The sequence below is a fragment of the Pezoporus wallicus genome, unplaced genomic scaffold (genome assembly GCF_028554395.1).
Source record: "Pezoporus wallicus isolate ANWC-B61680 ecotype Strahan unplaced genomic scaffold, APGP_CSIRO_Pwel_v1 contig_8071, whole genome shotgun sequence".
Classification (NCBI taxonomy): domain Eukaryota; kingdom Metazoa; phylum Chordata; class Aves; order Psittaciformes; family Psittacidae; genus Pezoporus; species Pezoporus wallicus.
Window position 1 is genome coordinate 365,321 of NW_026638403.1, and position 23,563 is coordinate 388,883.

General features: G+C 55.2%; 1 protein-coding gene across 2 annotated transcripts; it reads right to left on the reverse strand.

Annotated features, from left to right (window-relative positions):
- Nucleotides 1–113: 113 nt before the first annotated feature.
- Nucleotides 114–22,316, reverse strand: TRAF2 (TNF receptor associated factor 2). Of its 2 annotated transcripts, XM_057410610.1 has the most exons (9): nt 21,903–22,315; nt 21,251–21,329; nt 20,800–20,898; nt 11,142–11,213; nt 9,120–9,194; nt 8,112–8,459; nt 6,709–6,886; nt 1,348–1,496; nt 114–593 (listed from the first exon to the last, which is right to left on the reverse strand). In XM_057410610.1, the coding sequence occupies exons 1-9, from the start codon at nt 22,088–22,090 to the stop codon at nt 375–377; spliced, it is 1,407 nt and encodes a 468-aa protein (XP_057266593.1). In that variant the 5' UTR covers nt 22,091–22,315; the 3' UTR covers nt 114–374. The 2 variants fall into 2 exon arrangements, with proteins under 2 accessions (XP_057266593.1, XP_057266594.1); XM_057410611.1 differs by lacking the exon at nt 11,142–11,213 and having other exon boundaries at nt 21,903–22,316.
- Nucleotides 22,317–23,563: the final 1,247 nt, after the last annotated feature.

Genomic DNA, 23,563 nt, shown 5'->3' on the forward strand with positions numbered 1-23,563 from the left:
CCCGGGCAAACCCTTCTTTTACAACGGAGCACTGCAGATGCGCGCTAAGGGCGCAGAGCAAGAGCTGCGCTGGCTCCCACGGGGAGCCCAGGCAGCGGCAGTTCACACACCCGAATCCCTGCAGTCCCTTCTTGCTCCCCACCAACCGTGAACGTCCACCCAAACCTCTTCTCAGGAAGGTCTTGCGACACCAGGGAAGAGGGTTCCCATCAGACACCTCATTCCCACCCAGAGTGAAGGTTCCTTTCTGGGAAGGGCTTTGCCCCTTCCACGTGTTGCCCCCTCCTTGCTCCGAGACCTGCCTGAAGTGCAGCACAAGAGGGGGATGCCCCACGTGGGGCTGGGTCTGCGGTCACTCCTCCTGGAGGCGAGGGTTAGAGGCCCGTGAGATCAACGATGGCTTTAATAAAGATGGCATCATCCCGCACGTAGGAGTTCTTGGCTTCCATCACGGAGATGGGGCAGAAGAGGGGGCAGCCACTGGCAATGTTCATTTCTGTGACCGGTCGCTGGAAGGACGAGGAGGTCACGTCAGGTCGGAAGGCGTCAATGATGTGCTCCCGATTGTTCTGGTCCAGAAGCATCAGCGTTACCTGTGGGGAAAGGTGGAAACACACGAGAGCGGATGAACAAGCGGCACTGACCCGGCGACCGGTCACTGGAAGCCTGTGAGATGTGCGAGCACCAGCACAGCCCCAGCCCAGCACACGCCTACAGCCCCAAGAAACGCCTGAGAGCAAGGCCGGGGGAGCACCACCTCAGTGACATTCTGCAGAACCCTCCCCACATCCTGCCCCTCACTGGAAACTTCTGGTGGCAGCACAGAGCTGTCACCCTGACCTGAGAACCTGCACCCAGCTGGCGTGGCGCTAACTCCCAGCACCAGCACCCCACAGGGGTGCTCCGTCACGTCCGTGTTGACGTCTCTCAGTGACAGGAGGCATCTCCTCTCCCTGCATCAGAACCTCATGGGCTCAGCCTTGAAGTGTTTCACAAACCCGCAACTCCCAGACCTACAACGTGAGCTTCCAACACGGGGTGAGCATCAGCTGCACCCTGAGCAATGGGGCCATTCCCCTTCCCTCAACCTCAACTCCCACAGAGGCTCCACTTGCCTTCAGCCACGCTGCTGCTCCCCTGCCTCAGCCTCTGCCCTTCTGTGCATCTGCCCTGTGGCACACTCGGTGCTTTCAGCGCTACTGGGGAATCCCCTGGGCAGCCAGCACATCACAGCCCTTCCTCCTCCTGCTCGCCAAGCAGGCCAGAGCAGTGGCATCTACAAGCTTGGGTGGGTGCAAATCTGGAGACACTGACTGCTGGGCACGGTGGGCTCTGTCCCAGACCTACCTTCTGGTTGAAGGGCCACCGGAGCAGTGCGTCATTCGGCCCCTTCATCACCACAAAGAACAGGGACAAGTGGGTCCCGCGCCCGGTGCCGTCCCCGTTCAGGTAAACGCGCAGACACATCTTGTAGCCATACTTGCTCGTGTAGAAAGCTGTCAGAGGCAAAGCAGACACGGGGAGGGTCAAAGGCAGCAAGGCCGGCACCAGCATATTCCTCTGGACTCTGAGGACTCTAACATTGGATCCTGGAAGAAGCCAGGTCCAGGTCTCAAAGCACCTGAAGCATGGAGAAGTGGTCTGGAAAGCCACCAGGTACAACAGTTAGATGCCATCTTAGACTGGCCTGGGGCAGCCCAGGGTCAGGCAGTGCCAAGGCCCTGGTCTAGCTGAGACACTGCAGCACAGAGCAGAGCTCCTGCCCCTGGAGGCACAAGCACCCTGGGCAGAGCCTGGAGCTGGAGCAGTGCCCAGGAGCCGAGTGATTCCCAATGCACCCTCTCAGACCCACCTTGTGCTGCTCATGACTGCTGAAGGAGCTGCAGCTCATGACAACAATGCTGATGAGCAGAAGTAAAACCCCCTGACTGGGTGCAGAGCATCCTGTGCTCACTGCACCCTCTTTGTAACCTGTGGCTGCCCCATCCCTGGCAGTGTTCAAGGCCAGGTTGGACACAGGGGCTTGGAGCAAGCTGCTCTAGTGGAAGGTGTCCCTGCCCGTGGCAGGGGTTGGAGCTGGAGGAGCTTTAAGGTCTGCTCCAACCCAAACCAGCCTGGGACTGTCAAAGCCGGCTGCCTCTGGTGGGAGCAGGGGCTCGGGGACGTGAGCTTTGGTCTCCTGCTGGATCCCAGCCACTCCGCACGGCACAGGCACAGCCGGGCACGAGCTCTGGGATCTCACCTGGGAATGCCCATGTTTGACACCAGACCTGTGGGGGCCACAGAAACACCCCTTGGGAGAGGACCTGCCCTCAGCTGCCCTTACAGAGGGCAGAGCCTCAGGCCTGGGGGCTCAGCTCACTGCAGGCATGGGGCAGAGCTGAGCTCATTCGCAGCGGGGCTCAGTGCACCGCTATGAGCAGGCAGAGGAGCAGCAGCAGATCCTGTGACTGCCACTGGACGAGGAGCTGGGCATGGGGCTTTGTCACCACCTCCTCCCAGCACTCCCCACTTGTCCTTCCTCTCCACCCAAGGGCTCTCAGGGCAATGCCACCCTCTGCTAGTCCAAGCAGAGCATCCCCACTGCCCCTGGGGCTCCTCAGCACTCCTGTAAACCTGTGAGCACAAAGCCAGGCAGGGAACCGGAGGGAGGATGGCCCCACAGGGGTGGGAGCACCCAGACATGGAACCAGGCGGAGCACTGAGCACCCAGTGCACCACCCCAGCAAAGGTAAAGAGCATCAGAAGCAAAGCAAGAGCCCAGCAAGCTGCCAGTAGCACCGGACAGCCGGCAGCAGGCAGTTTCCAGCTGGAGCTTCCCTTTGGACTGTCCCTGTTCAGGCCCCCAGCGAGCCATTCCCGTGTGTGTTTGCCTTTTTGAACTCGTGATTCTGCCCTTTGCAAAATCCTGTGGTAATCGTGGCGAGCTCACAGCGTGAGTGAGCAGTAACCCTGCTAAGGAAGTCGTGACGCAATTCAGTCGCTATTTCCTCACCTGGATGTTTAAATGCAAACCAAACACATCATTTCCCTTGTTTGTCCCATTCACAGCCTCAGCTTCTCTCCTCTCGGCTGACTCCCTCCAGACTGAACAGCACCAGTCCATGTGCTTCCCTTTCCAAGATAAACCCCTACCTCCACAAGAAACGTTTGTTTCTCAGCCCCATCTCCCCAGCTAAAGCACCAACAATGAGATCTCTGCTCTGAACACCACAATTGGCTGCTGCAGGAAACAGAGCCTTGGACTTTGCACTTGCAAGATAAAGAAGTGCTGCCTTTTCCAGAGCCAGCCCTGGTGTTGGGCACCCTCACCTCCCACCCCCCAGCACATACGAGACATTCATCAGCAGATTGCAGATACCAACCAGCACCAGGAAGTGCTTCTGCTGGCTCACCAAGGAGCTTTTGCTTTGATGGAACAGGTTACAAAAGCCCTGAGCCCTGCTCCTGCTGCCAGAGAGTATCCCGGAGCCTGGCCTGCACACAACACACAGCACACCGCACACAGCACACAGCACACCGCACACAGCACACCGCACACCGCACACGGCACACGGCACACCGCACACCGCACACCGCACACCGCACACCGCACACAGCACACAGCACACAGCACACCGCGCACCGCGCACCGCGCACCGCGCACAGCGCACAGCGCACAGCACACCGCACACCGCACACAGCACACAGCACACAGCACACAGCACACCGCACACAGCACACCGCACACCGCACACCGCACACCGCACACCGCACACCGCACACCGCACACCGCACACAGCACATCGCGCACAGCACACAGCACACCGCACACCGCACACAGCACACCGCACACCACACACAGCACATCGCGCACAGCACACAGCACACCGCACACAGCACACAGCACACCACACACCACACACAGCACATCGCGCACAGCACACAGCACACCGCACACAGCACACCGCACACCACACACAGCACACCGCACACAGCACACCGCACACCACACACAGCACATCGCGCACAGCACACCGCACACAGCACACAGCACACCGCACACAGCACACCGCACACAGCACACCGCACACCACACACAGCACAGCACACAGCACACAGCACACCGCACACCGCACACAGCACATCGCGCACAGCACCCCGTACACCACACACAGCGCACCACACACAGCACACCGCACACCGCACACAGCACACCGCACACCACACACAGCACACAGCACAGCACACAGCACACAGCACACCGCACACCGCACACAGCACATCGCGCACAGCACCCCGTACACCACACACAGCGCACCACACACAGCACACCGCACACCGCACACAGCACACCGCACACCGCACACCACACACAGCACATCGCGCACAGCACACAGCGCACAGCACACAGCACACCGCACACCGCACACAGCACACCGCACACCGCACACCGCACACAGCACACCGCACACAGCACACAGCACACCGCACACAGCACACAGCACACAGCACACAGCACACCGCACACCGCACACAGCACACCGCACACAGCACACCGCACACCGCACACAGCACACCGCACACAGCACACCGCACACAGCACACAGCACACCGCACACAGCACACCGCACACCACACACAGCACACCGCACACAGCACACAGCACCCACCGCACACCGCACACCGCACACCGCACACAGCACATCGCACACAGCACACCGCACAAAGCACACCGCACACAGCACACACCGCACACAGCACACACCGCACACCGCACACCGCACACCGCACACCGCACACAGCGCACCGCACACAGCACACAGCGCACCGCACACCTCACACCGCACACAGCACACCGCACACAGCACACCGCACACCGCACACAGCACACCGCACACCGCACACAGCACACCGCACACCGCACCGCACACAGCGCACCGCACACAGCACACACCGCACACCGCGCACCGCACACAGCGCACCGCACACAGCGCACCGCACACAGCGCACCGCGCACAGCGCACCGCACACAGCACACCGCACACAGCACACCGCACACAGCGCACCGCACACAGCGCACCGCACACAGCGCACCGCACACAGCGCACCGCACACAGCACACAGCGCACCGCACACAGCACACCGCACACAGCACACCGCACACAGCACACCGCACACAGCACACCGCACACCGCACACAGCACACACCGCACACCGCACACAGCGCACCGCACACAGCACACACCGCACACCGCACACAGCGCACCGCACACAGCACACCGCGCACAGCGCACCGCACACAGCACACCGCACACCACACACAGCGCACCGCACATCGCGCACAGCACCCCGTACACCACACACAGCACACCGCACACAGCACACCGCACCCCGCACACGGCACACAGCAGGAGGCACCAGTGACCGTGAGCTGCAGTTCTGGGAGGAACCAGGCACTCAGAGCACGTGTCTGGATGGACAAAGCCTCCTGCAGTCAGAGGTTTCAGCCCTTTCCCTCCCTTGGGCTCTGACACATTCTGCCGACCTGATTCTCCCACCTAGAAAACCCTCCCAGCTGCAGGGATGCAGATGGCATCGGCTCGTGTGGGGCCTGGAGCCGGGCACAGAGGAGCAGAGTCAGCTCCATGCAGCACCTCCCTCCAACCCACAGTTGCTGCAGACGTTCAGGCCAAGCAGCAATGGAGCACGGTGTGGGACATGGGCAGGCTGCAAGACTCAAAGTCCTTTCAGTCACAAACCAGATTTGAAGCAGATTTGGGAAAAGGAAGCAGTGCCCTTCCTGCGGGGGTTTCCAGGCTGCTGCTGACTGAAGGAAATGCCTCTGAACGCACAGTGTCAGCAGCACTGCAGTTCCCGTCCACAAGGGGAATCCTTTCTTTGTTTTTCAAGAGGAAAAGGCCTCTGAGCAGCCTCCCTCCAGAACACAGACTTCAGAGTAGTTCTGAACCAATGCAGGTGCTTTCATCCCGTGGCCCAGCCACAACAGCAGCACTTGGAGTAAAGTACCTGCTCCACACGTGCACACAGCTCTGGCTGGTTCGAAAAGCTCTCCAGCACACTTCAATCCCAGTAACTCCTGATCAGGCAAACCCCAACGCCCCTCTTCATTCTGTTGCGAGATGAGCTTCCACCAAGCAAGAACTGTTTGAAGAGATGGTTTCATCTCACAGCCACCAGCCAGGGAAGTTCTTTCCCCAACGAAGAGGCCAGATCCCAGCCCACTGCTCACTGTCCACCAGGTCCTTTAGGAACAGGAAGAACAGTGGGGCTGGGGCAGCTCTGTGAGGACAGCTCCTTCCTCCAACAGGTATTTAAACACTTCCTGGGTGTGGATGGGCTGAGACAATTTAGACATTGTCTCTGGCACCACCACGTTTCAGGCACTACAGTGTATTGCGGGAGCTCTAATGTATATTTCCTCCCTTCCTTAACCATTTTATTGCTGGTTTTATGGTCTGAATATTACTGAAGGGTTATGATGCTAAGAGGGCTGCATTCTGCATTATGAGAAATCAAAAGGGTTTTCTGCAATCAAAAAGAGCACCATTTCACCACCAGCTTTGCTTTGCCCACTACAAAAAAAGAGCTGCTCAGGGTCCATGGGGAAAGGGGAAGAGAACAGAAGAGCATCTGAAGGGGCAGCATCTCCCTTTTCAAGGACATCACCACAAATCCCACACCCAGCTGAGACACAAAGGCAATAACCTGGAGAGAAGATGGCAGGAGAGCAGCCTGTGATGGCCTCCTGGCGCTTCCGGGCAAACTCCGTTATCTTCCAGATGAAAACACCATCGTAGGTGGAGGCTTCCATGCTGCGGATCTTCTCCTCCATCTCGGCCATGGCCAGATCTTTGAGCCCAATGCTCCTTTCCAGCTGCCGGACCTGCTCAGTGGGATACAGGGTGCAGCCCGGTTAGAAACAGCTACTGCTGTGAGACCCAAGCAAGCCAGTAGCCACCAGCATCCATAACTGCAGAGGGGCTTTGGACAAGGAACACAGGGACAGGCCAAGGGGGAATGGCTTTAACCTGCCTGAGGGGAGACTGAGCTGAGCTCTTAGGCAGAAGCTCTTCCCTGTGAGGGTGCTGAGGCGCTGGCACAGGGTGCCCAGAGAAGCTGTGGCTGCCCCATCCCTGGCAGTGTTCAAGGCCAGGTTGGACACAGGGGCTTGGAGCAAGCTGCTCTAGTGGAAGGGGTCCCTGCCCGTGGCAGGGGTCGGAACTGGATGAGATTTAAGGTCCCTTCCAACACAAACCAGGCTGGGATTCTATGATCCCCTTCAGGGTGACTCTTCAGTGTGAGCTGTTCCTCAGAACCGACAGTGGTCACAGGAGGATTAAACCTGGCATCAGAAGCTGATTCACTGAAGCTCCCTCTTGAATTCTGTCACTCTAGAGAAGATCCATTGACACAACTCAGTGCTTGAGCTCAGAACTTTTCCACAGTGAGAGGAAAAAATTGCCAGTGAGAGCTCGGTTACCTGAGCAGCCAAGAAGTGCTGGGGGGGACCAACAACAGCATTGTGGCAAAGCTAGACTGAGAAGAACCTACACCCAGCCCACAAGGTCTCCAGAGGGGCAATCACTCCTGGCTAACAGGATCACACCAGTGCTGGCAGCTCTCTTGCTGAGAGCACAGGTACACTGCGAAGTGCACAAGTCCCAGCCTGCAGTGCTCAGCAGGGCCTGGGCTGGAGCATGCTGCTGGGGTCAGCTTCTTACACCTCCAGACCGTGCCTGCCACAACGCTGCAGTTCAGCACTAATGACTACACTCCTTTAGCAAGGTCTAGAAGCAGCCTCATAGATCCAGAGAGATCCAGTGAAAAGCTGGGTGCTCTCTCATTGGAAAACCTCATCCAGGAACAACATCTCAGCATCTGCACAACTCGATTACTAGCATAGATCAGAACGCTTTATGCCTGTCAGTTCAATCCCTGTCTTTTCCAGGAACCTTTTAAGGGTTGGGCACAGGCACAGATGATATTTTAGTCCTGCCCTTGGGATATGGGGAGTTTCAGGGCGGGTGAAGCTTTGCTAATAACATGGGAAGGAAGCAGAAAAAGCCTCTGCTCAGGGTGCTGGGAAGCCCAAGGCAGTGCTTACACACCTTGTTACTCAGCGTCTCAATCTTCTTCTGGTCCAGCTGATGCTGCCGGTTGTAGGCTTCAGCTGTCAGAGACACTCTTTCCACCTCCCGGTTGAGCACACAGACAATGTTCTCAAAGGTCACGGTTTTCCTCTCAAGGGCCTCACATCTTCCCAGGAGCTCCAGGGACCTGGAGATCTCCGACTCCGAGTTTCCTGCCAGCACTGGGGCGCTTTGTGATGAGGAAAAGGCAAGAAGAGGCTTCAGGTCTCCAGCCCCAGCCTTGAGGCTGAGCACAAAACTCAGCAGCATGTACAGGTGCTCTGCCAAGCACTTCCTTTCGTGTTCGAGAAGCTCTTCTTTTTCCACCTACATGAAGAGAAATACATCCCCCATTCAGCAAGCTCACCCTATGCTCTCACCATCCACACAACAAACTCCTCCTCTCAAGGTCACAACTTAAGATTTAAATTATAAAGGGTAAAAAAAAGTTAAGAAAACTGGTTTGGGGATGGGGTTTTTTAGTTTTAGATGCTGCAGCTCACATACAAAGGGGATGTTTAATGTTTCCCCAGCTGTACACACTGCTCTGCTCTGCTTTCCTCTGGTACTCCCCAGAAGGGCTCTATCAGATGTACTCAGCATCGAAGGACAAAGCCTCATGTAATCCCCCAGAGGAGGGATTTGTATGAACATCACCAACAGGAGCTGGAAAACTAAGTCACATGGAGAAATACTGGCCTGGCCCCAGTCCTGTGCTTAGAGCTGAAAGCAGCACAAACCCCAGAGCATCAAAGCACTTGGACTGCTCCTCAAAAGAGGTTTCCTTCCACAGTGAGCTCATTCTCTGGATACGTCAACTCTGGACAGCAGGTGATGTTAAGCTCCATGTGCAAAGGGTCTGAAACACCACTTTGGTCAAATACCTGAATGCAAGCATCTAACAGTTTGGACAACAGCAGTTTGTAGGTTACTAACACTGGAACTGAAAACAAGCCCCAAGATGAACATCTACACATGAGCTCTTACCACCTCAGTGCATCCAACAACCTCAAATCTGCAAGGCACTTTAGATCTGCCACAACTCTTCACATGGTCCCGAAACTAGAAAGCAAGGAAGGCAATGTTAGATCTTCTGTGTCCCCAGCAGCTCCCTCTCCATCTTGAGGGTGTTTAGGAAACTGAAGGTGATCACAAGAACATCCAGGCCATCGCTAATCACTCACTGACCAAGCGCACAGTTACACGTGGACACTGCCATCAGATGTAACTTTCACTATAATATAAATCTAGTGCTGACACCTGGAAGTTTTCTTTCTTTTGATGGCTCACTTCTCACCTCCATATGCACAAAAGAAAAAGCAACCAGCACAGGTACATGTTATGGATGCTGAACAAGCTTCACTGAGGACAGAGGAAGGGGAGGATTAAGAATGACTCTGTGAATCAGCCAGCCATTAGATTTTGTAGGCTTCATGTAACCCTTGCTGGGACATGCCACAGCTTCAAACTGATCATTACACATCTGAGATGTGTGTAATGTGAGAAAGCTTCCCACTGGTCCTGCGCCAGCACTTACAGCACTTACTGCAGGTCCAGCTGTGAAAGGGCAGAGGCTCTCTGGGTTCAGCATTCCCTTGCAGGGTGCCAACACCACCACACCTCACCTTGCCTGACCACTGCTGTGAAGAATCAAGAGAATCCCAGACCGGTTTATGTTGGAAGTGACCTTAAAGTTCCAACCCCTGCCACGGGCAGGGACACCTTCCACTAGAGCAGCTTGCTCCAAGCCCCTGTGTCCAACCTGCCCTTGAACCCTACCAGGGATGGGGCAGCCACAGCTTCTCTGGGCACCCTGTGCCAGCGCCTCAGCACCCTCACAGGGAAGAGCTTCTGCCTAAGAGCTCATCTCAGTCCCCTCTGGCAGGTTCAAGCCATTCCCCTCTTCCTGTCCCTACAGGCCCTTGGCCAAAGCCTCTCTCCGAAAGAGCTGAGGCCAACAGTGGGTACTGCTACAGAGAAGTGCTGGAGAAGAACTCCCCAGCTGCCAAGAGGACTCCTTTGGGTTCCCACACAGTGCATGATTAATGCTAACAAGCACTGGCACATCATCAGCTTGGGTCTGATACACCTCTCATCATCGTACAGGTGGTGTGTTCTGAACCACCACCATATTCCACATTTAACACCTACATCTGCTACAACAGATGTCGATTAAAACTGTTTTTAAACCACTTTCTTAAAGGCTTCTAGATCCATCTGGCTTGCTTAATGAGTCAGGTTACAACACTGCAGATAACCAACAAGTTTGGAGAAGGACAGAAGAGGGAGTTATTTACACACAGGATAGATCACCCACTGGAGTCCTACAGGAATCCTACAAGCCCAGTTAGTCTCTGCTGGGCTCCAGCTCCAGCCTGCAGAGCAGATCTGTATCCCCAGACCCCAACACAAAGCCCTTCATTACCTCCCCATTTAGAACTCTTTGCTCACCTTTATAATGCTTCTGTCCCCCCTGCCCTGCTACAAGGGCCTTTGACAACAGCGCTACTCAGAACCTTTGCCCATGGAAGGCAGGAGAGTTTCACATGAATGTGCTTTTCGAAGGTGTTTCCCAAACCCTTGGTTTCCCGGTTTTGAGCCTTGCCCAGGAGCCAGCAGCACAGATTTCATGACACCATTCATTAGAAATTCATTCATTTAGCTGGAGATGGGCTCCCTTTCCCTAACTGCATAACTCCTTATTACCTGTGGGTGATAGAGCCATGGAGGCTCAGCATCCAGACGTGGCAAACCCACTGCTCCAAGAGAGGTGGTGCTGGCAGCACTAACACACAACTACACATGCCATGGGTCATGTTCTCACACCCAACCAGCATTCTGAGCCTTACACAAAGGTCACACCTGCACTAATAGCCACCACTTGTTTCATACACCCCACTTCCTAATTAATGGTCCCGCTTTCCCTCCTGGCTCTGAGAACACCAGTGTCAGCCCCTCAGGGCTCCAAACCCCACCACAGCACACAGGTCTCCAGCAGGCAGGGGTTACCTTCTCCCTTGGGATCTTCTTCCCACAGCCTTCACAAGTCAGCGGGAATTCAGGGCAGACCTCATCGTGAGCCTGTAGGAGAATTGACAGGAAATTGTCCTCTAAAGAAGAGCTCCAGTGAGGGTGTGTGATGAACCCAACCTTCAACAGCAATAGTTTTGTACATTACAGAAGGGCACTGTGCTCCACCAACCTCCACTCCAGCCTTGGCCATGCTGCTGATGCAGATGCTGACTCATCTGTGTGATCTCCAGGCTACCAGATTTCAGGTGCCTCTGTAACCTCAGCCACAGTTTAAAGCTGCTATAATTTCATATCAAATTACTGCTTCGATGAACAAGATAATCAACAGGAAGCTGCCAGGAACATCTATGTTTGGGCAGGTTGAGTGAAGTAAGCCTCTATCTCAGCAAGATCATTTGTATAACTGATCCCCTGTGATGGTTATCAGACAGAGGAGCTATGACCCAGAGCCTGGTCATCACTCACTGGGCTGAGCCCTCTGGCAGCATCTTCACATTTGAATCAGAAAACCATCTTTTACCAGAAAGAACAAACCTGTTTCATTCACTAGTCAGTGCACACAGGCCAGAGCACACATACACTGTGTCTGGCAGCCAGAAGAGCTGCACAAGCCATCGGGGTAATGTGAACTCAGCAGACACCAGTGCCAGTGACAGCAGCTAAACTGGGAACGCCAGAACGTGCCTCTGTTTTGTGTCATTCCCACACTCCTCAAACCCCTTTACACAAAACCCAGCTGGGACAAGGCACTGCAAATGCCATGAACAAGCAGTTCAATATTCAGGTTAAAAGATAAGTGCAATGAAGTATCCTGCCGTGGTAGTAACGGTGGGGGGGAACAAACACAACCCCCAGCAACCCATCCACAAACCCCAGAAGCATTCATACAGCAGCCATCTGAAGCCAGATGCTTTGGAAACGTGGTCACATTTATTCTTTATTAAAACAAGTTACTGTCTTGGAGGCGGGGGGGGAACCATGCACAGACTTAAATAGTTACCACATCAGAAACTGGAAAGTGAAACCCATCAGTGGCCCAGCTCTGGCTTCTTACTTACTCTCTCCTTTTTATACTTCACGAGTGGCCAGACTCAAGGCCTCGCTGCCCTGTCCCTGCAGTGACCTGCGTGGTTTCGTTTGGGTGGGCAGTGCTGCCTGTACAGACCCTGCCTGTGGAGGAGGAGGAGGAGGCAGAGCACCTTCCTTCCTCCCACTCATTCCAAGGGGCTGAGCCCTTTCTTCTTCCCACTCACTGCTCTCATATTCTAGAAACACCAGATAGCATCTTCCCCAGGACCCACACACCCTGGCAGCAGAACAGACGCTGTGGCTGAAGGAGGAAACTTTGCTGCAGAGACAACTATTTAAACCAGGAGTATTTAAACTCAGCTTCTCCTGTGCCAATGTGCCAGGCGTGAAACCAACCCCCCCCCCCCCCCCCGTTCTCCCCACATCCAGCAGTTGTCTGCACCCTCTCACCATTGCCATGTGGTACCCAAGATGCAGGCAGGGCTGTGAAGCTTGTGCAGCTTGCAGCAGAAGGGAACCAGCCCCGCACAGCTAAGCTGAAAGTGCAACTGGTCTGTACGGGAAGTGTTCAAGGCACTCAGAAGCATTGGCTTGAACCCACACAGCCAAACCTCCCAACAAACATTCCTGTATAAACAATTTCAGGCTCTTCTGGAATCCCCTGCTCCTCCCCCCTTGATACGGGCATCCGAAGAGACGTGATGGTATTGCTGCAGGAAGAAAGCCACCGCACCCAGAAGCCGGAGCAGGGGCTGGCATTCAAGCCTGATCTGCTGCACTCCCACTCCCCCAGGAATGGGGCAATCCTCACGTTTACACCTTTCCCAAGCACACTTCCGTGAGCTCCTGCAGCAGGGACGAGCCTCTGACAGTCAGTTGCTGTAAAGGGGCTGACAACAAACCTGGAGGAGGGGCTTTGGACAAGGACCAAAAGGCACTGGCACAGGGTGCCCACAGAAGCTGTGGCTGCCCCATCCCTGGCAGTGTTCAAGGCCAGGTTGGACACAGGGGCTTGGAGCAAGCTGCTCTAGTGGAAGGTGTCCCTGCCCGTGGCAGGGGTTGGAGCTGGAGGAGCTTTGAGGTCCCTTCAACACAAACCAGCTTCTCTGGGCACCCTGTGCCAGCGCCTCAGCACCCTCCCAGGGAAGAGCTTCTGCCTTAGAGCTCATCTCAGTCTCCCCTCGGGCAGGTTAAAGCCATTCCCCTTGGCCTGTCCCTACATCCCTTGTCCCAAGCCCCTCTCCAGCTTTTCTGCAGCCCCTTCAGGCACTGGAGCTGCTCTCAGGTCTCCCCTTCAGGAGCCTTCTCTTCTCCAGGCTGCCCCAGCCCAGCTCTCTCAGCCTGGCTCCAGCGCAGAGCTGCTCCAGCCCTCGCAGCATCTCCATGGCCTCCTCTGCACTCACTCAAGTAGGTTGATCTTTGAAACATAATCCATTAGTCCCCTCCTAGCATGGCAACAGTGACCATGAGCACAGATAAAGCTGAGGCAGCAGGAAGGGAACAATGAAAGGGAAGGAAAACTAACAGGAGACCAGAGGAAACGCAGCTGAGGTGGCACCGGGTGCGCCAGAGCACTGCCAGGGCTTTGGCACTCCAACCCCGGCACTGGCATGTCCAGCACGTGGCTCCTTTGGCATCTTACCCTGGCTACAAGATAGAGGGTGGGCTCACAGAACTCTGGAGAGACCCTGAGAATGGGCCTCCAGTGCCTTGGTTTCAAGGGGACACGAATACCTTGTGACAAGGAGCACGAGCTGCTCTGTGCACCTCTCCAGGTCCCCAGGGGCTCTAGAGCCCCCAAGACAGAACGTGCCACACACTGCAGGTACTTTGGGATGTCCTGCTCAAGTCAACATGCCCATTCGTGCTAAGGCCTGCCCAAAGCTTTCCCCACACATGGGCTTAGCTACCACACACATGGTTCTTACATATGGTGACCACACACATGGTCCTTGTGCTGCTGCATGGAGCCCAGCAACACAAGGCTGGGAAGCAGGAACCCTGTCTATAATTGACAATGCCATCTGAGAACAGGAGCTTTCAGAGACTGTCACACCAGTTGGTACCCAGCACAAACTGCTCCCTTTGCTGGGACACTGGTCACAGAGGTCCAAGGAAGTTTACTTGGCATCACAAATAACTAACATTTCAAAGGAAATGACAAAAACGAAGACTAAGATCCCATCGGTAACCTTGTGGCTTCAGCCCATGGCAGGGGGTTGGAACTGGAGGAGCTTTAAGGTCTTTTCCAACCAAAAGCAGTCTGTGGTCCTGTGCATGGCAGTGATGACATGGGAAACCAGCATCACCTTTCCTCTGCTGCCCAATGCCACAGCATCACAGCTGAGGACAAGGACTGGCAGCAGGGATGTTGTGGTTCCTAGCAGCTTCCCTCATGTCTCTCTCCAGTACAGGAACTTTTGCTTTCAGCATCAAGGGTTTTGTTCACTAGCTCAATTATACACATTTGATCTGGGATTTCTTGGCAGAGGGACAGAAAGGCAGCACTTCACACATGGAAAACCTCTGAAAGCAAGAGCAGGTTTTGAAGAAGGCTGAAGGAACAAGCAGCATTTGAAAGCAGCAGTAGGTTTCCTACCATTCCCTAAACCAGGCTCTGCTCTTCCCTGGTTGCGAGGCAAGACCCCAGAGCATTTTACATAAGCCTGAGCCTGACGCAGCCCCATGGCCAGCAGGAGCCTGCACACTGCTGTGCTCCCACCTCCATGTGCCCACTGCACTGGAAACCCAGAACACTGAATCCGCTTGCCAAGGAAATTAAACATTACAGCGTTGGGACTACCCCAAGTTCCTGTGGGCTGACACCTAAGGGAGGTTCACAGGATCTGGGAACGTCTGATGAGGGATCACACTGCAGGTCTGCTAGGCTACAGCTAACAGCTGCACTCACGGTCACACGAAACGCGCCCAAGACGTGATGTTCACATCTAATGAGGCCACTGCTCAAGAACAACCTGCCACCAGGGAGGGGAGCCCAGGCCTCCCCTCACACTGACAGAGCCAGGCACCCGCGTGTTCACAGCAATGAATTCATCTCCCACAGCGACGTGACGGCCAACCTCTGCCCACCGACAGCTCCCGCTGCAGGAGACACTCCAGGCACACCAAGAGCATGGCCTGAGCCAACCAGAGCAGCACCCCTGGAGGGATCCCCCTCTCTTCTAGCAGCACACAAAGCTTCACCTCCAGTGCTCAGATCACAAGGGACAGTCTTGGAATGGAGCCTCTCGGTGGCCTGCCTGACCTGCATGCTGGACAAGGTGGTGGAGCTCCGGGGGCAGAGGCACCAAAGGTTGACTCCTTTGCCTCGCAGGCAGCATGGGGAGCAGGCTGTGAAGAGGACTGTCACAGCGTGAGGCTGAGAACACTGCTGGCACCCAGCGAAGGGGAGCTGAGACAAACACTACAACTGGGACACGTGCCTTCCACGTGAAGTCGAACCTGTAGTTTCAAACCCCTTTCTCCAGGCTGGCCAAGGCCCCAGGGGTGTGTCTGCTCACAGCTTTGGCTCCTGCCACACATGTGGAGCCCAGGGAGCATCCCCCTGGGGTGCTGCCCCACATCCCCCCCAAGCTGTGCTCAGACTGAGGGGCTTCATCACGGCCCAGAAGGGACACATGGCTCCCACCTCAGAGCTCCTGACAGCCTTTTGCTCTTCAAGGAGCGATGCCCAAGGTGCTCACTTGCTGGGCCACAACAAGGCTGAGCTGGTTTTACAAGCCAAAGGCAGACCCTTTCCAGCCGGGGCTTTCCAGCTCCCCCCACACGCTAGCATTTCCCATGGCTCAGCTCCCACTATGGGCTTGGATGGGAAACTGCCTCATGTCTGGGCAGCCAGATACAGAAACTGCTCTGGGGACTGTGAGGGAGGCCAGGGTCTGTCTGTGGACCCCAGTTCCAGCTCTGGAAAGGAAAGGTGTCAGATCCCTTCTGCCAAAGCAGGAGGTGCTTCTGATCACCTGCATGTACAAGTCAAGGATTCCCCACAAGGAAGTGATCTGGTCTTGAGGCAAACTGCTGGTGAGGTTGGGGCTGGCTGCAAACCACCCCCCAATACATGCCATGACCTGGAGCCAAAACCTTCAGAATAAACTGTAAATGCTGTACTGGATTTTAAAAGGAAGGGTTGTCACCCTGCGCCAGCATCAGTACGTGTGCTTGCCACAGTGCTTAAAATGCCATATCCTGTGCAGACAACACTGCTATAAACCACTGAGAAGCACACCTTGCAGGCAACAGGAGCCAGGTGAAGCAGCTGCAAAGACCAGCAGCTCTGTTCTAAGCAACGTGCAGAAGTCTGAAGATGAAACTTTCAACCTAAGCTGAAAATCACCACCAAAGCCTGTTGGGATGCAGCATGAAACAGTGCAGACCACGAAGCAGGAGGAAGACCATGAAGCAGGAGGACCCCCTGGCTCACAGGCCCCAGCAGCATTTCTGAACAAGAACAGTTTCTCCACACAAAGGCTTCTCCAGCATCTCCCAGTAGGAACACTGGGTCGGAAGGCACTGCCCTGTTACCCTGTCCTCCTGGTCTCAGGAAGCCATACAGCCCCAAAAGGGCTGCAGGCATCCTCTCTGACACCACAGGCTTTGGAGTAACATCTTCTGACGTTTTGCACCTTTCACAACCTTTAACTGAAGTGAGCTCTTCAAAATCAAGGTGACAATAAACTCCAAGGAGAACGTATGCCCTCCAGCTGGACCAGGACAGGTTATCACCACAGGTGACAGTCCCTGTCCTCATTTGCTGAGCAAATCTGTTTCCTGAGAACACCCACACCTCAAAACTGCTTTTAAATACTGCTGTCAGGATTAAGCTTAAAGCTTCGTTCTCCTTCTGTCTCAAATGATTCTGTATCTCCCGAGATGAGCAAGGCATAGTTAAAACCTCCGTCTTGGGTAACAAATGGAATTGCCAAGGCTGAACACCCCCTGCAGCCCCCTTCTCCCATCCCAGCCCTGGGGGACAGGGTGGGGAGGGGGGATAAGACGAAGAAAGGGAGCCGGTGGTAGGAGAAGCCTGGATAAAAGGCACATGAGAACTGAAGATACATAAGCCAGAGCAAGGTTGATAAAGCAGAGATGTGGCAACTGGAGGTACTGGAAGGCAAGAAAAGAAACAGGTCAGAGCTGGGAAACGTCAAACTCCCTCCCTGGACACCACAGGGCAGGTTCTCTTGGACTTTCCTCCTGCTGTAAGGGGCCAGTTTTAGTTTGTACAACCCTCCTCAGACTTTCCACCTGAATTGAAAGGCTCCTGCCCACAGCCTGCTTTGCTCTTTGTACATTCAGGCAGACTCATTGGGAAACCCACACATAGAGAGATTACTGGTTAGAAGGAACCCCCCTCAGCCCCGCCACAAGCTGTGCTACCCAAATGCCATGTAATAGTTACAAAATGTGGAAAAAACGCATTTATAACCCCAGACATGGGCTCAGCATTGCAATACTTCCTATGCTCCACACAGCTTCAAGCAGAATGCAAGTCATGCCCAAGCAGATTGTGCGCTGTTCTGTATGTCCCTTTGAGACCTGGACTTTGGCCTGCCTGAACAGAAGCAAAACTGAAATCAGCTTTATTGTTTTGAAGCTGAAGGGCCAGAGCTTTCCAGCTGCAGAACATTTTCCTTGTCCATGCCCCGATGGGATCAGCAAAGCAGAAGGGACAGCCTCCTGCAGTGTAAGTGGATACAGCCCCGATGGGATCAGCAGAGCAGAAGGGACAGCCTCCTGCAGTGTAAGTGGATACAGCAGCTGGGCAAACCTCCCTCGGCATGAACACAGGGGTTTAAATTAGCAAACGAATCTGCTCTCAGGGACTTTCCATGTCCTGTCGGAAATAGCGCAGCAGCGAGGGACTTTCCAGAGCAGAGCTGGGGCAGGACGTTAACACACCGCCCCACCGGGGCTAAGCTCAGCACTAAAGCAGGGAGCCTGGCCACGAGGCTGGGTCTGACACTAGCCCACAGCACCCAGAGCGCTCTGAACTAGCCCAGATGTTTTGACATCATTCATCAGCCCTCCTCACGCACACATACCAGGGCTGCCCGGCCTGATTAGATGCCACAGCTCCTTGGCAGGCAGCTGGCTGGGAGGAGAGGACACGAGCCAGCGGGTGCCTCCTCCCACCAGTTCCCAGGAAAGAACCAGCTTTTCCCATGAGGGCACGAAATAACCTTCCCCTGTCAGACTGAACAGGGAGCTGTGAGTGTGCGAGAGGCTCAGCCCCAGATGAACTGGCCAGTGTTCCTCTGAATCTCCACTCCTTCCCTCACGCAGAACTGCCCCAAGACTAACAAAACCTGTGAGAGCCACAGTCAGTGCTGCAGACCCGCAGCCCAGGCACCCCCAAGCCCACCTCTGCTCTGGTTTAGCAAAGCACTAAACAGGACCCTTGAAAATCAGGTGGAAAGTTTAAAAAGAGGCACTTGATCCAAATGCTCTTCAGTATTTGGACAAAAGATTCTGGGGCATCGCACACACCTGAAGCCTTGCAAGACAGCCTTCACAGAATCCCAGACTGGTTTGCCTTGGAAGGGACCTTAAAGCTCATCCAGTCCCAAACCCCTGCCACGGCCAGGGACACCTTCCACTAGAGCAGCTTGCTCCAAGCCCCTGTGTCCAACCTGGCCTTGAACACTGCCAGGGATGGGGCAGCCACAACTTCTCTGGGCACCCTGTGCCAGCGCCTCAGCACCCTCACAGGGAAGAGCTTCTGCCTAAGAGCTCATCTCAGTCTCCCCTCTGGCAGGTTAAAGCCATTCCCCTTGGCCTGTCCCTACAGGCCCTTGTCCCAAGCCCCTCTCCAGCTTTCCTTCAGCCCCTTCAGGCACTGGAGCTGCTCTCAGGTCTCCCCTTCAGGAGCCTTCTCTTCTCCAGGCTGACCCAGCCCAGCTCTCTCAGCCTGGCTCCAGAGCAGAGCTGCTCCAGCCCTCAAAGCATCTCCATGGCCTCCTCTGGGCTCACTCAATCAAGACTTACCCCAGGACAGCTCATTGCCCTTTTGAACTTCTAGTGAAGTTCTGCTGACTCAAGCCTGCATGCAAACACTTGTAGGATCACACAGGAGCATGCCTGACAGCTGATGGTTTCTGCTGAGCTCTGCAGGAACTCTTTAAGACTTTTTGTAAACCCAGGAGAAACAGCTCAGAATTGCTCACCAGTCACAGCACCACCACCAGCACTGGAAGCTGCTGAGAAGCAGGATTTGATTTAGTTAATGGAGCTGAGCTTTCTTACTACAATCACCATTTCGAACCCTGCCGTGGGCATCAGACTTCTAGTCACTGCTCCAGAAACCAAGCCAGGGTCAATCAATCTGCAGGCCCCAACAGCACAGCTCCAACCTGGAACCTCATAAAACACACTGTACCCTGAAACGCAACTCCCAGACTCTCGGTGCTGCATGGAAGTGAAGCTTTAACTTGACATTTATTCAGTCATCCATCAACATCACGAACCACTTCCAGGTCTGTCACAGTGAGGGCTTCACAGCAGGACACCCATTTAGCACCCTACATCCCCTCATCTTTTGGACTTAACTTCCAGCATAAAGAAGCAGAAAGTTCTAGAGAGCAGGACAGGAAAGCAGAGGTGCAAAAGCGTCTCTGTTAATGGGCTCAGCAAGCCAGGCAGGATCCACAGTTTCCAGCATTGCAAAGAGAATCCAAATGTTAGCCTCGGCCAAGGTTCTAGACACACATCTCAAAGCTCCATGAACCACAGGGCTACAGTCTTTACCTAGGGCAAGTGTCAGAGGGAAATAAAATCTATTCCTTATCTCAGGCCCCGCACATGGTGGTTCTTCCGCCCCAGGAGGAATGACAAAACTGTCCCTTAAGGAGCACCAAAGTATATATTCATTCACAACTGCTAGTGCATTTCAACACCACAAATTGCCACAGCAGAGGTGAACTGCTGGAAAGCACAGGGAACACAGCGTCCACTGCCATCCTCAGCTCAAACACTTCTCACAAAGCACCATTTAGCTGTATACATGCTAATGACCAAACACCCCCAGCCACAATTAAGGCCTGGATTGAAAAGCTGGTGTGCTCCTTGAGAAAGCAAGAGTCAAAAAAAACACTGTCCAGCAGGATCATGGGCCAGAGCAGCTCAGAGTGACAGGTGCCCAGCCAGTGACCAACAGCCAGTCCCATGGCCCTGGCAGCTACAGGGCAGCTGGCTGGAAGCAAGGTCATGGCCAGGCTGCTTTCCCCAAGCTTACGGGTCTGAAGCAGGTCTTGGGTTCACACAACACAGAACTTCACAACCACCTCATGGCACAGCACAGTTTGCTTGTCTTTCATAGCAGAAAGGAGTTGGAGATAGTGAGTGGATCCCACCAGGGAAGGGACGTGCTTGGTGCCAAGCAGATCTGACACTGTTTCAGCTCAGCCCGTGTGCTCAGCAGGGCATGCAGCCCCAGCACAGCCAAGAATCTCCCCAGCCCATTGCTTAGTCCAGGGAGTTAACAGCTCCCACCACCACCATCAGTGTCCAGGAAAACCACCTGAGCCTCCCCCAGACACACAGGACAGAAGAAGGACACAGACATCACAGGCCTTGCTCTGGTCTTTACCTCATACTCTTTAATAGTGCCCTTCCAAGTGCAGCCACTGTTAATACAGACAGCCGGCAGACTTTCCACCTCCCGACGAGCTGCGTTGTCTGGGAAAGCCTAAAATGGAAAAACAAGCAAACCACAAGCATTACCAGGGGTTGCAGTTTAGGTTTGGTCTCTTTGTTCTTTCTCAAGACCAGTCGCCCATCCCGTTGCCACATCACATCCTCAGAGGTGTGCTAATGGCAAACACATCGTTATTACAGCGTTTAAGTGGGCCACCACCACTGCAACATGACCTGGATTTCAGAAGCTGGGGAGTGCACCACATTAACCAGAACTCTCACTACCGAAACAAACGTTTCCTAGGAAGAACGAGTTCTATGAGCTTGGGTTTTAAACGCAAACTGCACATGGTATCAGTGCCATCAGAGAGCTGCTTGAGTTTTCAAAATGCGTTTTTACTTACCGAGCTTGTTTCCAAGATAGAAATTCCCTCTTCAAAGATCCCCTCCTGAATGCAGCTGGCACACTTCTGAGGTCCAGCACTACCAGACAGAAAAATAATCATCAAACACAACAAGAGACCAATTTATGATTTAACAAAGTGATTTCTGGTAACTTTTTTTCCTGTTCTGAAAACATCACACTGAGCCTTTGCTCAGGGGTATTTCCGATTCCCATTTCTGACTCTGGCTTTTTTTCTTCTGATTAATCACAGATTCAACTTCCCTCATTCAAAGGCAGGAGCGAGGCAGAGCACCAGAAAACTTTTCCAGAAGCCAGCTTGTGTTTTGTCATGTTTTGGCACAATTACCACATGATGACTTTTAAGAGCAAGTTCCTTCAGTGGCTGTGATGGAGAGTGAAGCAGATGGGTGATGCACCTGGACAGGCACCTGAACAGCAAAACCAACCCATGGGATTCTGGAAAGGGAACTCTGAAGCACCTCCAGAACAACAGAACAAGTCAGAGATCACACATTCCCTTGAAGATGATCTGATGCTGCACCTCAACACAGCTCTCTCACTGAAAGGCACTGAAAATAAAATTTTTCTCTCCTTTTCTGCTTGAAAACACCTTTCCAAGCATTTTGCCATCAGACCGAAGGCACAGTTACCTTATAATTTTCTTCAGGCAGTAGGAGCAGTAGCGATGCCCACACTGAGCTTGGAACGGCCGCCTCAATATGTTCTTGCAGTCGGAGCAGAGGTATTTGACCTCTAGTTTCGTTCCCAGGATCTCCTTTGCAAATCCTGGCTGGTTGAGATCCAGAGAGCCCGGAGGGGTGTTGTTCGCTGCTGCCATGTGAACGAAAAGTTCCGGCTGGACCTCCAGAGCCTGGAAATAAACACATTTTCCCTTTGGATTACAAGCGCCTGGTGGCAACCTTTCACATCACCAGTGCGCTGCTACACTGGCAGCCAGACCCCATCCACACAGGGATGTCACCAGGAGCCTGCCTCCACCCGCTGAAGAACGTGGCCAGAAACTTTACAGTTAACTTTAGAACTAAACCCAGGCCAAAGGTGGACGGAGCTCACTAAACCCCCTCCGCGTTTATTGAGATGCAGCTTATTCGGAGAAATCCGGGTTTCTGCCCCAAAACACTGTGAAAAGCCGCCTTAAAGCTGATCAGGGAAGAAACCGCCTCAGTGCAGCAACCCCTGCGGGGACCCCGTGCGGTGACCCCGGCCTCCCGCAGCACCCGGCGCTACATCCCACCGCCGGCCGAGGGAGCCCTCGGAACCTCCCCGCGGCGGGGCGGGGGGCGCTGGAGCCGGTCCCCGCGCGGCGGTAACGAGCCCCTTCCCCGGGCGCCCCGCCAAAGCCCCGCACTGCCCGCCCCGGCTGCAGGAGGGGCCTGGCCCGAGGCGGAGCGAAGCGCAGGGCAGACCCCGCCTCCCCCGCGGCCCGGCCCCGCCGCCAGAGCGTCATGGCCACCGCGTCTCGGCACGGCACGGCGCGGCGGGGAGCGGACACCGCCGCGGCAGGGGAAGGACGGGCGGGTTCCGGTTTAATAGAAAATAACCGAATGACGCGGGGGAAAGGCGCTGAGGTCACGAGAGGTGATTGCACAGCGGAACTCCCCCGGCAGAATGCCACAACCGCCGGGTTTACGGTCACCGAGCTTTCCACCCGCGGCGCTGCCGGAGCCTTCCCTGTGTGCGGTGCGGGGACTTCGGGGCTTCGCCCCTTCCCGCACTGCTGGGCTGCGGCCGGCTCGTCCTCACCGACCGGGAATTTACCCGGCGGCCTCGGAAAAACCCTCCCGGTCAAAGCCGGGCATAACCGGGCGGTGGCAGGGGCCGCGGCGGCAGTGCCGAAGGGCAACGGGCCGAGCCGGTGGCTGGAACCGCGGGGCCATGCAGGCGCCCGTCGAGGAGCGGTTCCCCAGGGCGGGCGGCTCCAGCGGGGCTGAGGCACATCCCGGCGCAAGAGGCAGCACCGGGAAGGGCACCCGGCAGCTGCTCGCGGACGTGCGCGCTGCGCATCCCCGCAGGTCGCAACGTCCGAGTTCCCCGCACAATTGCGCGCCTCCGGGGAAGCGGCCGCTCTGCTGAAGCTCTCGTCTGGGTGATGCAGCTCGGCGAGGGAAAAGCCTCTTCTGCGCCTCCCTCACCACCCGTGTCCCGGGCAGGACGTGCCGCTCCCAAGGGGCAGGAAACCCGCAGCCGCCTCTGTGCAGCACTAGCCGCGGGGCGGAACCACCGGGAGCCGCTCCGGGTGCACCTGCGTCCGGCCGGAGCATCACGGAGTAACGCACCCCGAGAACGGCGC

Excerpts from the sequence above, each read along its gene's own strand:
- TRAF2 (XM_057410610.1), bottom strand. The coding sequence starts at position 22,090 with ATGGCAGCAGCGAACAACACCCCTCCGGGCTCTCTGGATCTCAACCAG. Across the intron at positions 6,887-8,111 it reads TTGAGACGCTGAGTAACAAG|GTCCGGCAGCTGGAAAGGAG; the intron begins GTGTGTAAGCAC and ends CCCACTGAGCAG. Across the intron at positions 1,497-6,708 it reads TCCTGCCATCTTCTCTCCAG|CTTTCTACACGAGCAAGTAT; the intron begins GTTATTGCCTTT and ends TGCCTCTGACAG.